The sequence below is a fragment of the Tamandua tetradactyla genome, chromosome 15, assembly GCF_023851605.1.
Source record: "Tamandua tetradactyla isolate mTamTet1 chromosome 15, mTamTet1.pri, whole genome shotgun sequence".
Classification (NCBI taxonomy): domain Eukaryota; kingdom Metazoa; phylum Chordata; class Mammalia; order Pilosa; family Myrmecophagidae; genus Tamandua; species Tamandua tetradactyla.
In genome coordinates this window covers 55,605,980-55,627,882 of record NC_135341.1, presented here as the reverse complement: position 1 = coordinate 55,627,882, position 21,903 = coordinate 55,605,980, and the positions used below count along the sequence as shown (strand labels likewise).

The 21,903-nt window shown below is 45.3% G+C and overlaps 1 protein-coding gene across 5 annotated transcripts in view; it reads left to right on the top strand.

The window, feature by feature from the left end:
- Window positions 1-6,211, top strand: part of CMTM7 (CKLF like MARVEL transmembrane domain containing 7) — a 77,250-nt gene extending 71,039 nt beyond the window's left edge. For 2 of the 5 annotated variants that reach the window (XM_077129917.1, XM_077129914.1), the window contains exons 3-5: window positions 252-350; window positions 3,565-3,646; window positions 5,617-5,748. In XM_077129917.1, the coding sequence (XP_076986032.1) occupies window positions 252-350; window positions 3,565-3,646; window positions 5,617-5,630 (195 nt within the window). In that variant the 3' untranslated portion in view covers window positions 5,631-5,748. Of the gene's footprint in view, window positions 1-251; window positions 351-3,564; window positions 3,647-5,616 lie in introns of all 5 variants that reach the window. The other 3 variants (XM_077129916.1, XM_077129912.1, XM_077129915.1) reach the window with 2 other exon arrangements.
- The last annotated feature ends 15,692 nt before the right edge of the window (window positions 6,212-21,903 follow it).

The window sequence follows — 21,903 nt, the reverse complement described above, 5'->3', positions numbered from 1 at the left end:
CGAGAACTCCCCCTTTCTCTTTAATCCTTTCCTTTCCTGCCTCTGCCCTCCCAGCATCTCTCCTTTCTCTCTTGTTTGGCCTCTTCCTGGCCAGTCTCCTGTGTTTGTTGCCTGCGAGCTGCACTGCTGCTCCTCCTGTCAGGGAAGTGTCACTCCCTCTCCTTCTCTTCATCTTTTCTGATGTCCTGTTGCCCTCTAAGAACCAGGAGTAGACCTGCGTACCCAGTACTTTGCTTTGTTTTTGCCCCCAGGAACTCCTGCATTATTTAATCGGCACCCTGCTGCTTCTCATCGCCTCCATCGTGGCAGCCTCCAGGAGCTACGGCCAGAGCGGAATGGTAGCCGGAGCGGTGAGGCTGTGCTCTCAGGGAGCCTTTAGGAATGAGATCGTGTTTCAAGTGCTTGTTTTCTTCCTGGCAAGGGCAGAGAAGGGGTGGTTTCTGGGGCCTTTCTTTCACAGAATCGATACCTACCTTGACCCAGCAGCTGAAGTCCCCAAAGAACCTAAAACCCAGGCCAAGGCGGAAGGTCTGGTCATCGGGGCTGCTGCAAATCCAAATGGCCGCAGTGGCCGTGGCTGCTGTCTCCTACAGCCGCCACCTACGTCGGGCAGCAAACACGTCCTTAGAGGATGCCCTGATCCTCTCTCTGCTTGCCGTGAATGGAATAGCAGGGAAATGTACAAAAATGCGGAGCTGTGGGAGACACACATACGCACATAGATATATACCCATATATGTATGTGTGCATATATATATACATATGTACTTTTTGACAAAGATTCATAGATGCCCGCCCTCTGATTTCATTTTTGGCTCAGCTAATTGTTTATGGTTCGGTGGCCTGTGGGTGAGTGCTCATTTGCTTAACTGATGAGAATAGGCAAGATTTTTAAAATGAGTTTTGAGAAAAGCACTGTGTGTGGTTGTCACTGTCTTTCACTTACACACGTTAACAAAAATTCTCCAGACTTTAGGCTGGGAGTGTGTTGGTTCCTGGAATTCCATTGGGAGATGGAGTCTGCCCTCAAAGGTGTGCCCGAGGCAGAGCTTCTCTGTGCAGGGTTCCTGGCATCCGCACTTCCCTAAGCACCCCCTGCCCCACCCCCTCGCTGTCTCTGAGGTCAGTGGTGGGTGCCACCTGCAGGGTACCACCTGCCCAGCCCACAGGGCAAGCTAGCAGGAGGGGCGCAGAGGAAATTCATGCCCACTCTGCCTAGGGGACCACACAGGGGGAGCCCCATCAGGTTTTATGATTTAGGTTGTACATAACCATGTTAACGCTGGAATCCACCCAAGAGCTAGCACTTATCATATACTGTGCTTGTGTCTTGGACCAAGCTGGGCATGGCACAGCAGAAGAAATTTAAAAATATGATTGCTCCTAATGAGAAAGTGGTAATTTATGTTAGGAGATTATCTAAAGCCAAGGCACACGAAACAATTAGCAAACAAGACAGTGTCGTCTGAATAGCATTATGTAGTAGTATAATAATAAACTGTTCAATTATGCAGTGCAGACACAGTTGGAGACTGAGCTGGTATATAATGTGCTAATTGCGTGGAACAGACAATGAGAGGCCAGGACAGGATCTAATCGGCTAATTATGTGGTGTAGACAGTTGGTACAAGAGGAGCCAAGGAAGGGGAACTCGGGGAAGGAGAGATGGGCGTGGGCTGGGGCAGCAGCTGTTTATGCAAATCAGCAGCCAGGCTTGAAGAAAAAACAAAACCTTGTTGAAAACTGTGTCCTTCATCTGGCCACTCCTGGGCCATCCCTGTTTGACTTCAGCTTGTGAGTTCAGCTGTGCACTAGTGGGGACATAGTAAACCTGAAGCCTTTTATTTTTGTATGAGCCTGAAAACATATGGACAAATCTAGCAGGGCATGAACTCTGGAGCCAGGCTCCCTGGGCTCAAACCTCACCTCTGTCCCTTGCTCTTTCTCTCTGGACTTAGGAGAATAATTGGCACTGCCTGAGCATATTTTCATATAATTCTATTTAAATCTGTGCAAACATAAAGCTTTTACACATGGCTGTAAAGTTAGAGCACATTTACAAATGAAATAAAAACACTTGTTTAAAATAAAATCCATTTTAACATTAGAAATTTTTAAATCTAAATTAAAATTTACAGTTCCACCTTTTCTTCGTGATTAGCTTGGGGTAATTAAAGTACAGTGGCTTGGCCGCAACTTGGTTATAAACATAAACCCAAACATGAGCAGTGAACGTACCTAGAAGTTCCTGGTTATAAAGTGGTTTCATAGACCAGGGGTTGGCAAACATTTTTTGTGAAGGTCCATGTAGTAAATATTTTGGCTTTGCAGGCCATTGGGTCTTTGTTGACCATTATAATGTAAAAGCAACCAGGGACAATACATAAGCAAATAGGCATAGCTGTGTTGCAATAAAAATTTACAAAACCAGGTGGTGATTTGGCTCACTGATTGTAATTTGCCAACCCCTGGCATAAAAGATCCAGAATAAGCTTGTATTATTATTTGGAGATTATCATTGAATCAAAAACACTAAATTTAAAAATACCTGTAGAGAATTTACAGGGTCTAGACAATATATCCACAGACCCAGGGCACCAGTAGGTATCACTGGTGTGCCTAGAATTATTACAAGATTGAAATTCTTCCACATACTGGCCCTTATCCCAGCCGCACCCAGCCCTTCCCCTGGAACCACAAGCCCTCAGGATCCAGCCTCTCAAAGGCTAACACCTGGCCTAGCCAGGGGACTTTCAGGACTCCACCTATTGGTTGCCCTGTTCTGACTGATGCAGCCTCGACTGTTTTGGTTCCTAAGTATTTTTATAATCGTAGACTCCGGTTTGAGAAACACTGGAGCAGCTCATTGTGAGAATTGCTTTCACTATAGGGCTGGTTTCAAGCCCAGCCCAAATGAGAGGCACCTACACAGCATCTCACACCTGGGTTCAGACCCTGCTCTGCCACCTCCCAGATTGCATCTTGCACAAGGAGGATGGACATGCCCACCACATAGGGCTGAGAGGAACAGAAGGAATGTATTAAAAGGGTCCAATACGGGCCCCTGCTTAGAACGGGCACTCATTAGTGAAACATGTTATTAGTAGTCCTCTTTTTCTTGACTTGGACCTTTCTGGAAACAGCAGAGGGCTCTTGGAGGTCAGGACCCAGAAGAACTGTTCTCTTTCTGAGAACTTTTTGTTTCTGAGACTCGGGCTTTCATTAATTAATTTTCTCCTATGAGAACTGTACATTCCTTTTTTTAAAAATTCCTTTTCAAGTAGGAAAATCATATGTAGGAAGTTCTCCTACTCAAGGAAAAGGAACTCTGTGAGAAGTGGGATGGAGGCCCAGAGACCATGCTGCCAGGCCCCAGCAGTGAGACCTGCGGCCAGTGACCGGCCTCCCTGAGCCTACGTCTCTGCACCTGAAAGGGGACAAGACGTTTGGATCAGAGGATTCCCCAAGTTCCACTCCAGGGCAAGGGAACAAATGCAGAGCTGAGAACTAGAGGCCAGCCTGTGGGATTGTCCCCCGGCACTGAGCTCCCCCTCTCCTGTGCAGGTCTTTGGTTTCCTGGCCACCTTCCTCTGCATGGCGAGCATATGGCTGTCCTACAAGATCTCATGTGTGACCCAGTCAACAGGTGAGTTCCCATTACCGTGCACAGAGGGTCCCTGACTGTCTCCTCTGCTCAGGAACAGGGGGCTGGCTGGTTCTTCCCTCTACGACAGGGAATGCTGTGCCCCAAGGCGGACTGAGAGGGAGTGTTCACGCCCAAGGGCCAGGCCAAAGAAAAGATATGCATCCAAGAACTGCTGTTCTAATCCCTGCTTCTGTCATGCCCAGGGGGCACCTAAAATTTTAGCCTCAGATGGCAAAGCATTTTCTTTAAATAATTTTCCCAATGACAAAAATAAAATATAGAACACTTAGAAAATATAAATAAGAAAACAAAAAAAATTTTTAATCATCTGTCATCTATCATTATACTCCCCAGAACCAGCCTCTGGGTATCTATCCTTCCAGTATTTCTTCTCTGAAAATATGCACGGGTTGCTTTTATTAAAAGGATCGAACTTTATGTGCTATTATGTAGCCTGCTTTCCTTCTCCTGCTTTGCCACACATCATACATTTCCCCATTGTCACTGGGCATTCTTCATCATCCTGAAGAGCTCTGTGCTGTTGTTCTATTTAGAACATTAAGCCCCCCCATCCACACCCCCCAGCTCTTTGCTAATAAATAGTGCTATAATCAACACCTTTAAATATAAATCTCTATATCCCTGACATTTTTATCTTTAGAATAAATTCCTAGAAGTAGAATTGCTGAAAACCTGAATCTATTGTTTTGATTAAGCCACTTCTTTCTCTGAACTAGCACTTCCTTCCTTTGTTCCTTTGCTTTCTTTTAAATGCATTAAAAATATCAATCATGTACATTAAGTAGTCCAATGTTGTCAGAGTTGCCCTGCAGAATGATTGTCACAACAGAGCTTTCATTTTCCTTCTGGCACTCATAGCAAGAAGTTCATAGTAAGCTAAGGGAGAGCCGATCATGGAAGACCACGTATACAATTCCGTGTGTGTGAAAAGTCCAGAACAGGCAAACCTACAGAGACAGAAAGTAGATGAGCGTTTGCCTGGGTTGCATGGGTGGTAGCTAAAGAGGAAGGAAGGGGTTTCTTTCTGAGGTGACAAAGATTTTCTAAAATTGACTGTGGTGATGGTTGCACCTCTCTGTGAACATGGAAAAATCATTGACTTGTGCACTTTAAACGGGTAAATACCAAGTATGTGAATTATATATCAATAAAACTGTTTTTTAAAAATATATCATAAAAGGTGGAAAAAGTTAAAAAGGTAACGTCTAAAGTTGATAAATCTATAAAGATTGACATAAATATATTGTATTAGTTAGGGTTCTCTAGAGAAACAGAATCAACAGGGAACACTTGCAAATATAAAATTTATGAAAGTGTCTCACGTGACTGTAGAAACGCAGAGTCCAAAATCCACAGGGCAGGCTGCGAAGCCGATGACTCCAATGGATGGCCTGGATGAACTCCACAGGAGAGGCTCACCAGCCAAAGCAGAAATGCAACCTGTCTCCTCTGAGTCCTCCTTAAAAGGCTTCCCATGATTGGATTTAGCATCACTAATTGCAGAAGACACTCCCCTTTGGCTGATTACAAATGGAATCAGCTGTGGATGTAGCTGACGTGATCATGACCTAATCCTATGAAATGTCCTCATTGCAACAGACAGGCCAGCGCTTGCCCAATCAGATGAACAGGTACCACAACTTGGCCAAGTTGACACCTGTCCCTAACCATGACATATATTCTTTAAAATTATGGAGGAATTCACACACACAAATAGCCTGAAGAGTTAAATGGGGTTACGATGGAGGGAAAGGTAGGACTCCCTTCTGCACTATTTATTTATTTTAGATACGTATTTTGAAAGAAAAAATAATTCCAAATAAAGTTGGTGCTGGGTGGAGAAAGAAGGGTGTTGAGCAGAAGTCGGGCTCCAGCCTCCTGCTGGTGGCTTCGGAGTCCTCCCGTCCCTGACTGGCAGACTATCCTGACTTTGCCATTTCCTTCCCAAGATGCAGCTGTCTGAGGACACGAGCCTGCAGGCCCTCACGGGAGCTTCTGCTGGTAGCCGGCAGGACCTGCAGGCCAGTGACCCAGGGAGAGAGGCTTCCGGATCTGCGTTCCTGTGCCAGAGTCCTGCTTGGCTGCTGGCCAACAGGAGAGGCCCCGCTGCTTTCCTCCTGCCCAAGAAGCCACTTCCCTGGGCTCCTTAGTGGGTCCCAGCTTCTTTATCTAGTCTTCCTGGGGGAACATCCCTCCCCCTCGGGAAAAGAAAAGCAGCCTCAAGGGAAATGTTGTCTATTCCCTCCTGCTTTTAGAACTGCCTCAGGTACTGAGGACTCCACTTCACACAATGGAGGGTGTTCTGAAAACTCCATAAATTTGCTTCTCTTTCATAGTCCTGGGGGAGTGAAGCTGCCTTATGTTTTCACAAAAACAAAGCCTCCTATTTTATCCAGCGTGTAAATCTGGTCTTGAAGATTTAAAGTGAGGCGTGTGCAGAAACACGATGAGGCCAGCCTGGGTCTCCTTCCCTATGTCTGCCTTTGATACCATTTCGTGTGTGTGCTTGTGTGTGTTTGTTTTTTAATAAAATATTGACTTGGTCGATTGCAGAAGGATTTATTAAACTAGAAGACAGCTGCAAAGCCACACTCTAAAGAAAATTTCCATTGAGTCTGTATCCAGACACTGCCCTAAATAAACCCCATGCTCTGGGTACACCCCTGCTAAACTACTAGAGTGCTATTTTTCTCTCCATCTTGGCCAGTGATAATAGGGTTGTTTTAAGGGAACTGTGCAGGTGAACATGTGCAGCTTCAAATTTGTATTTACATCCTCCTTCCTCTTTTGGAAGAAGCTAATGGTTCATCATCTTTTCCTAAATTTGCTACTTCCCTGGCTGCTCAGTTGGCTAGACTGAGAAAGGGGGAAAGGAACAAATGTCTGTTGAACAATCCTGTGTGCTAGGACAGAACTTTCATGATCACATCTAATATTCACCACAGTGCTTCTGGGCAGGTTGTATCCTGGCCATTTTAGAGGTGAAGAAATGAAAGCTCAGAAGCTCTCCCCTTCCTATGGCTCAGGGCAGACCCACAGAAGCTGGGCTTAGAATCAGGTCTGCCTGGCTCCCAGCCCCTTTCCTTTCCTCTGCATAATGTTACCTGAAATGAGGGACAGTCCCTTCAGATCTGGAAATGGGAGCACTTGGGCTGCTTTTGTTCAATTCTTCCCTACGATGTTGCCATCTCAGGACAATGAGATCTGTCTGGGATTGTCTCAGGACAATGAGAGCTAGGGAAGCAGCACCCGTGCTGTGTCCAGGCTGTCTTACAGACGAGAAGATCTCATGTCTCAGTGGGGCAGGAACAGGTCCTGTTGTTGACCAGCTTCCGGGGGTGGGGGGGGTGGCAGGTAGGCCCTGTCCAGGTGAGGCAGTGTGGGCCTCACTGAGGAACAAGGGCCAGGTTTGACCATGGGGTCTCCCCCTAGGACAAAGATGAACCACAAAGCAGAGTAGGGAACAGGCAGATAGGGGAGCAGCAAGAACCAGGATCTGCTCAGTGAGGAAGCAAAGGAAAGTGGCAGGGCTCAGAGGGATCTCCGTGGACAGGGACCAACAGCCAATTTGGCAAGTGACTTGGCTGAGGGGCAGCTGCTTCACCCAAGTCAGCGCTGCTGTCGGGATGGGAGGCAAGGGAGAGGAGGATGGCGTTGGCGGCCACAGGACTTTTAAGAGACGGGTTTCTGTGGCCTTCCAATAAATATCACATCCCTTCTCTTTTAAGTGGCCATATCTACAATTCCCCAGCACCAGGGGATAAATATTTAAGCAAACAGAACAGAGGGTGGGGGTGGGGGGGAAAAAATCAGGCCAGGAATTAGAAGACCTGGTTTTGGTCCCAGCTCTGCCCTGTGACGATGGATAGACGTCTCTCTGTGCCTAGGTCCTCATTTATAAATGGAGAGAAGACAACCATCCTACATGCCTTGTGCCCTTCTTGGAATTCATTAACATAGCAAAGTGCCTGTGGGTATCTTTGTCATCTTATCACCCTGAGAGCAGGTTAACCTTGCTGAAATGATGGGTTTTCTTTGGGGGGTGGGGAGTCAGTAAGGAATTGAGCTTTTAGAGAAAGCCTTTACTCTCAGTGTCCTGAACATTAAAATCAATTGTCTTTTAAAGTCAGGATTGGGGGGTTGGGGGCAGTTTTCATCAGGATGCCAGGATCCAATGGGGACACTGGTGGCAATGAGACACTTGTAGGAAATCAGGATAATGTTAACACACCGATGGCAATAGGCTCAAAGCTGGAGACCCACCCAGGACTTCCTGTTAACCTGGAGAGAGGGATACTGGCATCTTACTTTCAAAGTATGGCAGTGATCTTTAAACCCTCTGCCCCTGCAACCCTTTGTAGCTCCATGGCACCTCAGCCACTTCTGGGCATTCTAGAGGCAAGGCCAGTGTGCTGGTTTGAAAGGATGTATGTCCCCTAGAAAAGCCATGTTTTAATCTAAATCCCATTTCATAAAGGCAGAATAATCCCTGTTCAATACTGTACGTTTGAAACTAGTCAGATCATCTCCCTGGAGATGTGATTTAATCAAGAGTGGTTGTAAAACTGGATTAGGTGACAACATGTCTCCACTCATTTGGGTGGGTCTTGATAAGTTTCTGGAGTTTTATAAAAGGAAGCATTTTGGAGAATGAAAGAGATTCGGAGAGAGCAGAGAATGCTGCAGCACCATGAAGCAGAGATTCTACAAGCCAGCAACCTCTGGAGATGAAGAAGGAAAACACCTCCCGGGGAGCTTAATGAAACCGGAAGCCAGGAGAGGAAGCTAGCAGATGATGCTGTGTTCACCATGTGCCCTTCCAGCTGAGAGAGAAGCCCTGACTGTTCACCATTTGCCTTCTCACTTGAGAGAGAGACTCTGAACTTCATTGGCCTTCTTGAACCAAGGTATCTTTCCCTGGATGCCTGTGATTGGACATTTCTATAGACTTGTTTAATTGGGACATTTTCTTGGCCTTAGAACTGTAAACTAGCAACTTATTAAATTCCCTTTTTAAAAGCCATTCCATTTCTTGTATATTGCATTCCAACAGCTAGCAAACTAAAGCAGCCAGTATCCTTGTTTTGGCATCCCCCGTACACAGCTGGCTCTCAGATGGAATTTGAAGAGGCTGCTGACAGGGAGTAGAGGTCTGTGGTTTCCCAGTGGTGACTCAAAAACCCTGGGCTACAACTTCAACCCCAGGAGGCTAAGCACTTCAGCTGCCCAGGTGCACACAAATGGGAGAACAATGGAATGAAGAACCACCTGTAAACCCAGCATTAATTCAGCACAGTGCAGGTGTACACTGGGGGAGCAGAGCAGCCTCCCTCCAAGAAATTGCAGTGCGGTAGGACTAGGTTGGGACCAGGAAACCTCTAAGCCTTGCACACAAGATGAACCGTGTGGGCATCACCTGGGAGCCTATTAGAAATGTCCCACCCAGGGACAGAGGCAGAATGATCTACATTGTAACAGAGTCCCATGTGGGAAGCACTGGTTAATCAAGATGTTTAGGGGTGTAAGTCTGAGGTTGATTTCATCAACAGAGGAATGAGATGAGAAATGGTGATGTCAGTCTAAGTGTCTGAGGTTAGCTCCATTCCCTGTTACCAAATGCACAGCTGTGTTAGGAGAAAGACTCCTTTTGAAAAACCCTTGATCCTCTCCTGTCCTGGCATTTTCACACCCTTCATCACTTTCCTTGTTCTGCCTTAGGCCTTCAGAGTCCCCTGCCCCAAGGCTTCCTGCAGGGATGCAGAGGGAGGTTGTGGGAACAGCACTGGCCCAGCAGCCCAGGAGCCTGTGAGCTGGCAGAGCAGCCCTGGAACTGGGGCAAGTCACTTATAACCCCCTGCAGCAGGATCTGCTCCACTCACCGAGCTTTGTGGTTGGGGAAGGGCCAGCACGTTGGCAGGGCCATGACTGCTTCTGCTGCCCAGGGAGGAGCAGGTACTGCAGTAGCGACACACAAGGGTCACGGGGAAGAAGTCCTGAATGCCAGCTGGGGCCACCCAGTTTTGCCGGCCTGAGTTTTCCACCAGTGGTGAAAAGAGTAAGAGGGTACTGAAGGTACAGGCCTTTCAAGATCTGCATATTTTCAAAGTAAAGTGATATCAAGGTGGACACTCCTGTTCACACAAGACACAAAGTATACACAAGCAATACAGGAAATCTGGGGGTGGGAGGGCGTCTCTCTAGAACATCAACTAGTCCATCCCCCATCCTATACTATCAACAGACAACCCTTTTCAACATGAAAAAGATACAATGGACATAGCCCAAATATCCCAAAAGAGTGGGAGAAAGATCAAAGGAGAAGGTGGAGTTATACCGAGAAGATAGGTTTAACAAATGAGTATGACTACTGAATCATTATACTGATATTTCTTTCAGTTTCCAGTGTCTTGGAGCTGCTAGAAATAACCTAAAATTGTGGAACTGTAACCCATACCAAACAAATCTGTTCTGTAACTACTTGTTACAATGTACTTCAAAATTTACTGTTTTTGTAAATTTTTACAAAATTTATATTTTGTTGATATATTTTTATATCACAATAAAAAATGTTTTTTTTTAAAAAAGCAATGTGGACCTTTACTTAGCTCAATAGTGAAAGAGTAAAAATTATACCCAACCCCGAGCAGACAAATCACAGCACATCAGAGGCTGAGGCCATATTTTAACAGTGAAGCAATATGGGGCTGGAGAACAAAGGCGGTGGAATGCGCTCCTCTCTGGGAGCAGTTCACCGTGACCCAGGGCCACCCCAGGCTCTCAGCCAGCCTACGCCCAGCAAAGATGTGAGGGGTACAGCTGGGCCCATGGGGGAGAAGAGGATGGAGCCAGGACCTGCCCCAAGGACTGGGACCATCCCTGATCCACTGTGGCCATCCGAAGCCTCAAGAAGGGTGCCCATGCTCCCCAGCATACACAGCCAGCACCCAGGCCAGCACAGCCCCCTAGGGAGGAAGGAATGGAAGGAAGCTTCTGCCACAGGTATTTCTTCACCATCCACCAGACTAACAAGGACAGAAACTCAGCAGGGCTCTCAAAGAGGCTTTGGTGTGGTTCTCCCTACAGACGGGTGATGTGTGGCAATATAAATGCCCCTATTTTTCAGGGTTCTACTGGTAAGTGCATATACCCTGGACATACCGGCTGTGTGCAGGGAAGGCCCCTGCCACCCCATCTTACAGAGACAGCAGCATAGAAGTGAGGTTGGAGATGGCGCTGGGCTCGGGCTGCTGGGACGGCAGGGCCACCCTGCCAGCTGGGCTAGCGGCTCCCCCCAGGCGCTGGCCCGATGTCTGTAGACAGGCCCAGGAGAGAAAACTCTGTGCCTGCAGGAGGCCCTTGGCCTGAAACACCCCATGGGCTGCAGCCGCAGGGAGCTGGAGGTTTGTCTTCCAGACACAACCTGCTCAGCCCCCAGCCTGGGGCTCCAACCACGCCACTAAAGAGGCCGGAGGTGGGGGAAGGCAGGAACCCAGAAGCCAGCAGTTCCCTGTGCCACCCACCTCCCAGGCCTCTTCTCTGTTGTGAAAAGCAAACTTTTGTTGCCAAGGAAACGATGTCTTCTTGAGGCCCCTCTTCAGTAACAACCACTTCTCCCCTTTATGGCAGTTTCTGAACTGCACCCTGAGAACTGAGAGGTGCTTCGGGGGGCTCATAGAGATCTGATTTTATGTGTAAAATATATCAACACTTTTAAAACACACACTGCTCTATCATCGATAGCAAATACTGACACTGGGAACCCCTCAACCCGCCAAACTACCCTCCCAGGGTCACTCACCAGCAAGCAGACCTCAGGGAGCGTGGTTCTTTGGCCTCCTTTACTTGAAGACTATGCCAAGACTGTGAGGCAAGCTGCTAAAAATAACCTACCACTGCGCCCCGGGCGAGCCAGGATTTCCCTCAATCCAAAGCACCTGAACTAATCAGATGAGGCCACAGCTGCAACAACCTCCTTCTGTCAAATGCTGGGCTTTTCAAAGTAATCCCATTGCTCTTATTGACTGAGTTTTTAATAAGTAAATGTTATAAAGTAAATGTTAATGAATTTAATTTCCTGTTGTATATAATGGATCAAGCATGAATTCAATTGAAAAGGGGCATTTCTACGCTTTGAAGAAAAATTGAGTAACATCAAGGATGAAGGGCGCTCCAGGCTGGCACTGTGCAGGCAGCAGTCTCCGGTTGGAAGAGTCAGAAGACACCTGAGAGACTTCATAAAGACCACAAAGAAGATCCCTGATGTCTCTGGACCTCATAAAGAGATTTAGACAACTGGTGATTGTTTTTATAGAAATTTTCTGTATACATAAAAAAGTATCCAAATGAGAAAAGTAAGATCCTAATTAACTCCACAGAGTTGTGCAAAAAAACAGAAAAGTCATCACATGAGCTGTGCCACGTGGCTCATTCTGAATGGCGGTAACCAAGCCAGAATAACACACACTAGAATAGTGATCTGACCAAAACTATACCCAAGCCATCAGCTGGGCAGGGGGTGCACGTGCAGCGTCCAGGGTTGTCAGATGTTCCAAGTTACCAAGAGAAGTGGAGATCTGTATAGATATTTCTTACTTGTAAATTTGCAAATAAAGTTTTATACACTACAGGCCAAACAAAATCCATCTAGGGGCTAGGTATAGCCAGTGGTCCCTCAATTTGCGACCTTGCCCCAAACCTTGAAGCCCTTGTCTTCAAGGTCTTGGCAGTTCCTGGGGTAGTTGCTAATGTCGAGCAGGATGAGAAGGAAGTCAGGGCTGAGGCCAGGAGTGCACAGAGGCTGCTCTAGGCAGGCAGCTGCTTCCTCTGGAAACCCTGGGGCAGCATGTGGGAAGGGAGGTACCTCCCCAGGGAGCTACCCGGGTCTCCTGCCAACAGTCACTGCCACTCCTCCCAGCTGGGCACAGCTCTCCTTTTGCAAAAACAAAACCCTCCGGTGGAGGTGTCGGCCCACAGCAGTGACGGGGAGGGGCTGGCGGCTGAACGCATCGCACCAATGGCAGGCAGCGCTCGCCCTCTTGCGGCCACGGGGAGGACGGTCACCCAGGGGAATTCCTCTGCAAAGCGGAGTTCCTCTGAATCCAGGGCTCGGATTGGAAGCACCAAATTGTACGTTTTATTTGGGCCTCAGGTGCACAAATTAATCAGAATCCTTGGTTCATGACACTCTTTACTGCATCACTGGTCTACAACAGGGGGAGCGCACTGGTCCTCCTTCCTCTCTCGCTCCGTATACATTTTTTATAATTGTAGTCAGCACTGAAGCTAGAATCATGACAATCACCCCTTCTGACTCTCTTCACCTCTCCCCTCCCAAGGCCACCTCCTGAATGTCCATTCATTACATCTTTGCTTTTGTTTTTATGTGGTTCTATTGGAGCTGTATTGATTCCTAAAAAAATGTTATTGATTCCATAAAATTATGGTGGCTGTTTATAATCATATCAAAAGGATACCACACTGTATTCAATCTTTTGGGACTTTATCCACTTAGCATTATATTACTGTAAGAGCCACCTCTTTATGCACCACTTTAGATTCTCTTGGCCTCACCTTTTTTTTTTCGTCCTTATGTGCTTTACTTGTTTCATTGAGCATACTGTTTCCAAGGCTTTTCCGTGTTGCAGCATGTCTCATAACTTCATTTTTCTTTTGGCCAAGTAATATTTCATTGTGTACATGTACCACATTTTATTTATACATTCTTTTTTTTTGATGGACATTTGACATATTTTCAGCTTTTAGCTTTTGTGAATAATGCTATTATAAAGAATGGTATACAAGTATCTGTTGGCAACCCTGTTTTCACTCTCACGGGGTATGCACCTAGAAGTGGGATTGTGGGGTCCAATGTTAATTCTGTATTTAACTTTCTGAGGAACGATGATAATGCCTTCCTCGGTGGCTGCACCATTTTATTTTCAACTGATTTTCATATACTGATCTACCTTCACATATGTTGAATCACCACTACATTCATTGACCCACCACATGAATCCCACTTGGTCACGTTGTATAATCTTTTTACGCCTCACCTATCTGTTAAGCCAGTCACGCTGCTAGGGCAGGTCTGCAAGAGCTGTGACGTCACGTCAGGGTAACCTAATAGTTGTGCTTCAGGCCTTGATTTTCACCTCTCACCTGTCACCCTGGAGCTTCCCTGTGAACGCAGGAACAGGACCTTGGCACCCACACGTTCAGGCTGCAGTGTGGAAAGTCCACACTCCATGAGTGTGCACCAATGAGATAAGGAATCTGTGGGTACATTCTTCCTCCTTTTTCTGCTGGGACAGTACCTCCTGAATTATATTTTATACAGCTTCTCACTGGCAGGTCGCATGGGTTAGAACAAACAGTCACACCTAGGAGTGACCAACTTAGTAATGCATCTTTGTGTAGGCTCTCCTTCCCTGCTTCAGTGCTGACACAGATGATTCAGCTGGATATGTGGGTACAAGCTACAAATGTGGGGCAGATGGATTAATAACTTCCTCACTCAAAATGGCCTCAAAAGATAATGAACGGACATATTCCCAATAGGCAATGCTCTGGACAGTGCATCTTGTCATCCACTTTGGTGCAGTGACCCAAGGAAACTAAATATACCGACTCATGGGTATTGATAAATGGCTTAGCTGGTTTTCAGGGGCCTGAATATAGAAAAACCAGAAGATTGCAGACAAGGACCTCTGAGATACAAGTAGATAAACCTAGGGAGTGGGAATGAGCTTTGAATTGCTTGTGAATACCCACAAGGGAGCATTTACCATAGAATAGGCGCGAGACAGCCCCCAGTCCAGAAGGACTCAGCAGTTGACTTCAGTGTTGGTCTTCTATAGCTGGCACAACAGGCACAGGAATGGGATCCCCACAGTAGCAGGAATGGAGGCTGTGCACAGACAACAGCAAGGGTTCCCACTCAAGGTTAATCCAGTCACTGCCACTGCTGAATCTGCTAAACAATGGATTTTGTAGGTATGATTAAGGATCTGAAGTTGGGGAGATTATCCTGGATTATCAATGTGGGCCCCAAATAATCACAAGGGTCCTTATAAGAGGAAAGAGGAAAAGAGAGTGAGTAGTAGGAGATGTGAGGTCAGAAGTTGAAGTGCTGTGAGGAAAGAGCCATAAGTCAGGGAATGCAGGCAGCTTCTAGAAGGTGAAAAAAGCAAGAGAACAGATGCCTCCAGAAGAAATGCAGCCCTACCAATGCTTTGATTTTAGATTTAACCTCAAAACTGTAATAGAACAAATTAGTGTTTTTTAAGCTACTAAATTTGTGGTAATTTGTATAGCAGCAATAGGAAACTAATACAGTGCCAATAACAGAAACCAATGCTGAGCCCCTGATATGGCACCATCCCCGAAGGAGACCATCCAGTCAGCTTTGGCAAGTTGACTATGTTGGACTCCTTCCAGAATGGAAGGGACAATGATTTATTCTAAAAGAAATAGACATATTCTGGTGTGGGTTTGCCTTCCCTGCCTGCAGGGCCTCATCCAACACCACTATCCAAGGGCCTACAGAGAGTTTAATCCATCAGGCATATGATTTCCATAACATTAGCATCAAATCAGGGGATCCACTTTACAGCAAAGAGTGGTTAGCAGTGGGCATGTAACCATAGGATCCCCTGGTTCTAATACATACTGTACCACCCAGAAGCTGCTGGCCTAAAAGAGAGATGAACTGGCCTGGTGAAGCAGCAGCTGAGGCACAGGCTCAGGCAATACCCTGTGAGGACAGCATTACCCACCAGGATGCTATATACATGCTAAATCAAGGAATATCATATGGGGCTTTGTCCCAGAGGACAAAATACATGGGTCTTGGAACCAAGAGGTGGAGACAGGGTTGGCTCTGCTTTCCAATAGTCCAAGTAGCCTACTGAGAATTTGTGCTTCCTATCCCTACAACTCTGGGGTCTGTGGGCTTGCAAGTCCTGATTTCCGAAGGGAGAACAGTTCCATCAGAGGACACAGTACGAGCCAAACTGGACCTGAAGTTACAGTTGCCACCTGCGCATTTCAGGTTCCTTTTACCAAAAAGCCAGCAGGCCAGAGGACGAGTTACCATCCCAGTAGGGGTCACTGACCTTGGTCATCTGGGGGGCTTAGGGCTGCTGTTACAAAATGGGAGAGGAAGGAGATATTTGACACTCAGCTGACCCACTAGGGAGCCTCTTAGCAGGTCCTCATCCAATTTTGATGGTAAATAGACAATGACAATAGCCACACCCTGACAAGGGCAAGGTAAACACGGCATCAGACACCACAGGTGAAGAGCTGTTGTCACTGCACCAGGTAAACCATCTATATCTAGCATCTAGGTGCTAGCTAAGGGTGAGGAGAACCTAGAATGAAGAGTAGGGGAAAGATGAGATTATCAACTGCAGACTCGAGAGCAGCTGGAAGGGTGCTCAGAACAGCAAATGAGCTGATGCAGAAATGTGAGTGGATTTGGCTGCTCCTGTGATAGAAAGACCTAAGTCTGAGCTGATACCATTCAGACAGGATGAATTGCAATGATGGGATAAGCAGGAATAAGAGTTAGGTATAGGACTGGGTCTCCACTTCATACCTACACAAGAGGACACCCCAAATATTCCTGAACCAACTAGATACTGGCTGTGGTTTGGGTATTTTTGTTTCGGACTATGTTTGCTGCTCTTTTAAAAGGACCTGCTCACTGGATGTACTCACTGTGACCTCTATTACTGGTTATATAAGGGTCGGACCAAATGCTTAGTCAGGCCACTGCCCATAAAGCTTGCCAAATGTAACAATGGAGACAATACCTCTTCCTGGGAGAAAAAGTATTTGGTCTTCTCACATAAGGTTTCATACAGGCAAGGGTGCTCTGCAAAGCTTCCTTTAAGTCTAACATCCCTGACTGGCCAATGGAAGTTGGGAATTTACTGTGGACTATGGAAATGTCATTTAAAATGTGGCCACCTTTGTTTCCAGAGCATCTGACATAAAAGTGGATGAATGCATAACTGCTACACCTGGCCCTTGCTTTACAGCCCCAGATGTTGCTAACATTTTATTTTGTAGATCCCTCTAGGGGTAAAAGTCAGTTTGACTTCACCCAGCATATCATACAGTGCACTTCTATTGCTCTGAGTTCCCCAAGGATATAGCATCAGTGGGTTGAACAAACTTAGCACAATCTGAGCTGCTGGTGGGATGTGCAGGTATTTTGATAACGGCACCACAGTAAAAACTGCATTTGCTGCATTACATGCACTCAAGCACAGCAGATGAATGACAGATGGACGCTGAATGAGGACAGAATCCAAGTGACCATCTTGGGAATAGTTCAAAGACATACTTCACAATTAAAGAAAAATTTTGTAGTAGCTATCAACTACAAAGAAAGTAGCCCCACAGCAAATTAGCTACTTTGGATACTGGATATTGGAGATAGTACATCCGAAACAACTATAGCCTCTGCTTCCAGGGCAAACTCACCCTCTCCACATGTATGGGTGGGTCCACTCTCCTTCCTGGCTCCAGATTTTAGCTTCCATGTTTTTGCCTTTGACGTAATTTATCCTTCAATCTGTTCCTTTTCTCTCCCTTTATCCATTTATACAGATCTCACAAGAAACTTGTTAGTTTCTATGCAGTAAACAGGATCACATCCATCAGACAATAGGATTTTCCATAAATCCTTTATGGATAACTCCATCTCCAATCCTGGCTTGTCTAGACACGGCTGACTGGTTCCATGTTTGTTTAAATCCTCACATGGGACCTGTTCTAGTTTGCTAGTTGCCAGAATGCTATATACTAGAAACAGAATGGCTTTTAAAAGGGGAATTTATTAAGTTGCAAGTCTACAGTTCTAAGGCCGTGAAAATGTCCCAACTAAAGCAAGGCTACAGTAATGTCCAATCTAAGGCATCCAGGAAAAGATATCTTGTTTCAAGGAGGCTGATGACGTTGAGGATTTCTCTCTCAATTGGAAAGGCACATGATAAACGTGGCAATGTCTGCTAGCTTTCTCTCCTGGCTTCTTGTTTCATGAAGCTCTCCTGTGGGTGCTTTCCTTCCACATCTCCAAGGTTTCTGGTTGCATAGGCTCTGGCTCTTATTCTAAAAAGAGACTCTCTCCAAAATGTTTTCTCTTTTAAAGGAGTCCAGTAAACTAATCAAAACCCACCTGGAATGGGAACATAATCCTTTCAAACCAGCACAGGACATTATTCTCCAGGGTCTCACTTTCTGGAAGCCCAGAGTTTTCCAGACCATCAATTTTTAGTTTTTTTATACCCAAGAGTTCAGTTCTCAACTTACATCTTTCCTGTAGCATTCTACTATAAGCTACAAGGAGAGGCCAGATTGCATTTTCCACATTTAATCTGGAAGTCTCTTCAGCTAAGTATCTGTTCTAGTTTGCTAGCTGCAGGAATGCAATATACCAGAAACGCAATGGCTTTTAAAAAGGGGAATTTAGTTAAGTTGCAAGTTGATAGTTTTTAGGCCATGGAAAGGTCCCCATTAAAGCAAGTCTATAGAAATGTCCAATCTAAGGCATCCAGGGAAAGATACGTGATTCAAGAAGACTGATGAAGTTCAGGGTTTCTCTCTCAAATGGAAAGACACATGGAGAACACAGTCAGGGTTTCCCTTTCCGCTTGAAGGGCACATGGTGAACATGGTGTCATCTGCTAGTTGCCTCTCCAGCTCCCCAGAGGCGTTTTCCTTCTTCATCTCCAAAAGTCGCTGGTCAGTGGACTCTGCTTTGTGGTTCTGCAGCATTCTGTCATTCTTTTCTGCTCTCCTGAATCTCCCACTTTCTCCAAAATGTTTCCTCTTTTATAGGGTTCCAATAAAGTGATAAGGACCCACCTAGAATGGGCATATCTCCACCTAATCCAGTTTCACACCCACTCTTGAGTGAGTCACATCTCCATGGAGATAATGTAATGAAAGTTTCCAAGATGCAGTACTGAATTGGGATTAGAAGAAACAGCTGCCATTACAAAATGAAATTAGGATTAAAACATGGCTTTTCTAGGGTACATACATCCTTTCAAACCGGCACAGTATCCAAATTCATCACTCTCAAATTCTGCCTTCCACCCACAAAGATCGCGTTCCTTCCAAACTGCAATGACACATTCATCATTTCTGTCCAAAACCTCGTTGGAGATATCTTTATACTCCACATTTCTACCAACAGTCCTATGAAAAGCATTCTAGGCTTTCTCTATCAGGATCTTTACAAGTCTTCCAGAATCTTCCCCTTATTCATTTAAAAAGCTGTTCCAACATGTTTGAAATTTGCAAACCACAGTAACACCCCATTTCTGTTACCAAAATGTTTTGGTTTGTTAATGCTGCCAGAAATGCAATATACCAGAAATGGGTTGGCTTTTATACAGGGAATTTATGAAGTTACAAATTTATAGTTCTAAAGCCATAAAAATGTCTAAACTAAGGCCTTTGATTCAAAAAAGGCAAATGGGTCCAGAACACCTCTATCAGCTGGGAAGGCACAAGGCTGGCATCTGCTGGTCCTTTGGCTTCTGGTTTCAAACACCTTCCCTGGGGTGATTTTCTTTCTGCTTCTCTAAATGTCTTTGCCTGTGTCAGCTCTGAGCTTTCTCCAAAATGTTTCCTCATTAAAGGACTCTAGTTAACTAATCAAGACCCCCTGGAATGGGCAGAGTCATATCTCCACCTAATCAAAAGGTCACACCCACAGTTGGGTGTGCCACATCTCCATGGAAGTAATATAATCAAAAGATCACACCCACAATTGAGTGGGTACACCTCCATGGAAACAATCCAATTGAAGGTTCCACCCTACAATATTGAATCAGTATTAAAGGACATGGCTTTTCTGGGATACACAACACTTTTAAACCAGCATGTCCTCTGACCCAGCTGCAAAGCCCCAAGGGTCAGGGAATGTATTAAGACAAATTTGGATGGCCCTGGAGGCTCATTTCCTGTCTTGTTCAAGAAACTCAAAAGGTCTGAGTTATCATAATGGAAAAATATACTGATTCCAATCCCTAAGCTCTTGAGGGTCCCTTTTCTAATAAAGCAAACTTCTCTACTATGGAACCTCCATTCTTACTATAATTGCATACTCTGTTCCCACTCCCACTTACCCATAAACATGTGGAGCACTATGGGACATGGTCCCTCTATACATCTGAGCCATTTCTGTCCAGCATAAAAACAAGAGCTTAGGAGACTGTACACACAAAACTGAGCCTCTTTTCTCTCAGTAGGCCTTATGTTTTATCTGTTCAATAGGCCCACAATGTCATATTAAATTAAACAGCTTTCCATATCAGTAGAAAATTTCCATGTTCCATTGTGAGAAGGTATATTCCCCTGTTGCATCACACTTGAGTAAAAATATTCTTTAATCAAAGAATGCCCATCAATGATGGGGGCTTTCACTCTTAATTATGAAGAAAGATGCTCAAGGAAGAAGATCTTGGGTGGGATGGAACACTAAGTACACCAATGGCTCTAAATCCTGACCCCTCTCATCTACCAGGCCCTTTGCCCGATAATTTTATAGTACTTTCTCACTCTGATTCTGGGTTTGAAAATGCTAGCAAATGAAATAAAACAGAGACCTGAAAAGTACTTATCCTTTGGGGCTTGTCTCTCTTGTTCCTTTGCCACTGCCATGAGAACATGGCCAGGCCCGCCTGCTGAAGGGGGTATGAGAAACACATGGAGAAGGATCAATCTCCCCAGTTCACAATGTGCTACCCAGAGCATTGAGCATGAGCTTCCAGGCAACAGCAAGCCTATATCCAGACATGCAAGCAAGTCCTGCCAAGACCAGAAAAGCTATGCAGCCTAAACCATGACCCACAGACTTATAAACTAAGGCAGGGTTTTTTACACCACTGAGTTTTGGGATCACTATAGTAGTAGGCATCACTATATATGACAATAAATACAGGAGGTACTAAGGAGAGTTTAAAACTGCTCAGAATCTTCATCCACATCATCTATTCCATAGAGGTCGGTTGTATTAAAAAGGTGGTTTCTTTCTCTTTTGCCCATGTAGATCTTAGTCTAATCTGACTCGAGCAGATTACAAGAGCAGGAGCAATGGGTTAACACTGGTTTTTCCAATGGCAAGTCCCAACCTGTTTCTGGTGGAACAATCTTTCTGTAGATGTTGAAAGCTCTGAATACAGATGAAAGGAAGAGGATAACAAGTGGCTAAGCAAGGTACCCAGAAGCTGGATGGGTGATTGAGTCAGAATAGAAGGATCAAACAAAAAGGGTTAAGCAACTGGAAACCTACAGATCACAAATCTAAATGATAAAATAGAACCAACAGAGGAAGATTCAGTAAATCCAACAAACAGGCAAATTAACATCAAAAGAATTTAAGACTTTGTGCCAGTATGAAACTACTATGTACCCCGAAAGCCATGCTTTAATCCTGATTCAATCAATCCAGCGGGGGCAGTCATTTCTTTTAACCCTGAGTCAATCTTTGTAGGGTGGAAATTTTTTATTAGATTATCTCCACAGAGATAGGATGTGTTCAATTGTGGGAGTGGCCTTTTGCGTAGATGGAGTTGTGACTCCACCCATTCAAGACGGGTCTTGATAAATTTACTAGAGTCCTTTAAAAGGGGAAGCATTTTGGAGAAACCTCAGATGCAGATGCTTGGAGAATAGTTGCTTCAGAGCTGACAGAGACAGCTTCAGAGTGCTGTCAGAGAAAGCAGATGCCTAGACATGAGCAGCACCCAGCAGATGTTGCTATATGTCTTCCAATGAGAAGCTAAGCAAGCCAGAACCCAGAGTTCTGCAATCCAGAGGAGGTAAGTGAATGCTTAGAGAGGGAACCACTGGTATCAGAAGCTGGAAGCAATGGAACAAGGAACAAGGACCAGCAGACACCAGCCACATGCCTTCCCATGGACAGAGGTGTTCCAAATAGCCTTTCTTGAATGAAGGTAACCTCTTGTTGGTGGTTTAATTTGGACATTTTAAGGCCTTAGAACTATAAACTTGTAACTTAAATTAAATTCCTTATTTAAAAGTCATTCCATTTCTTGTATATTGCTTTCTGGCAGCATTAGCAAACTAATATAGATCCTAACAGAACAAATCTGAAAGAAAATGTAGTAAAAGAAGTTAAAAACTCAATGGACTGGGAGGCCCAACCTCATGCTTCAGGGCTCCAATCCCCAACACAAGTTTTGAACAAATCAGCA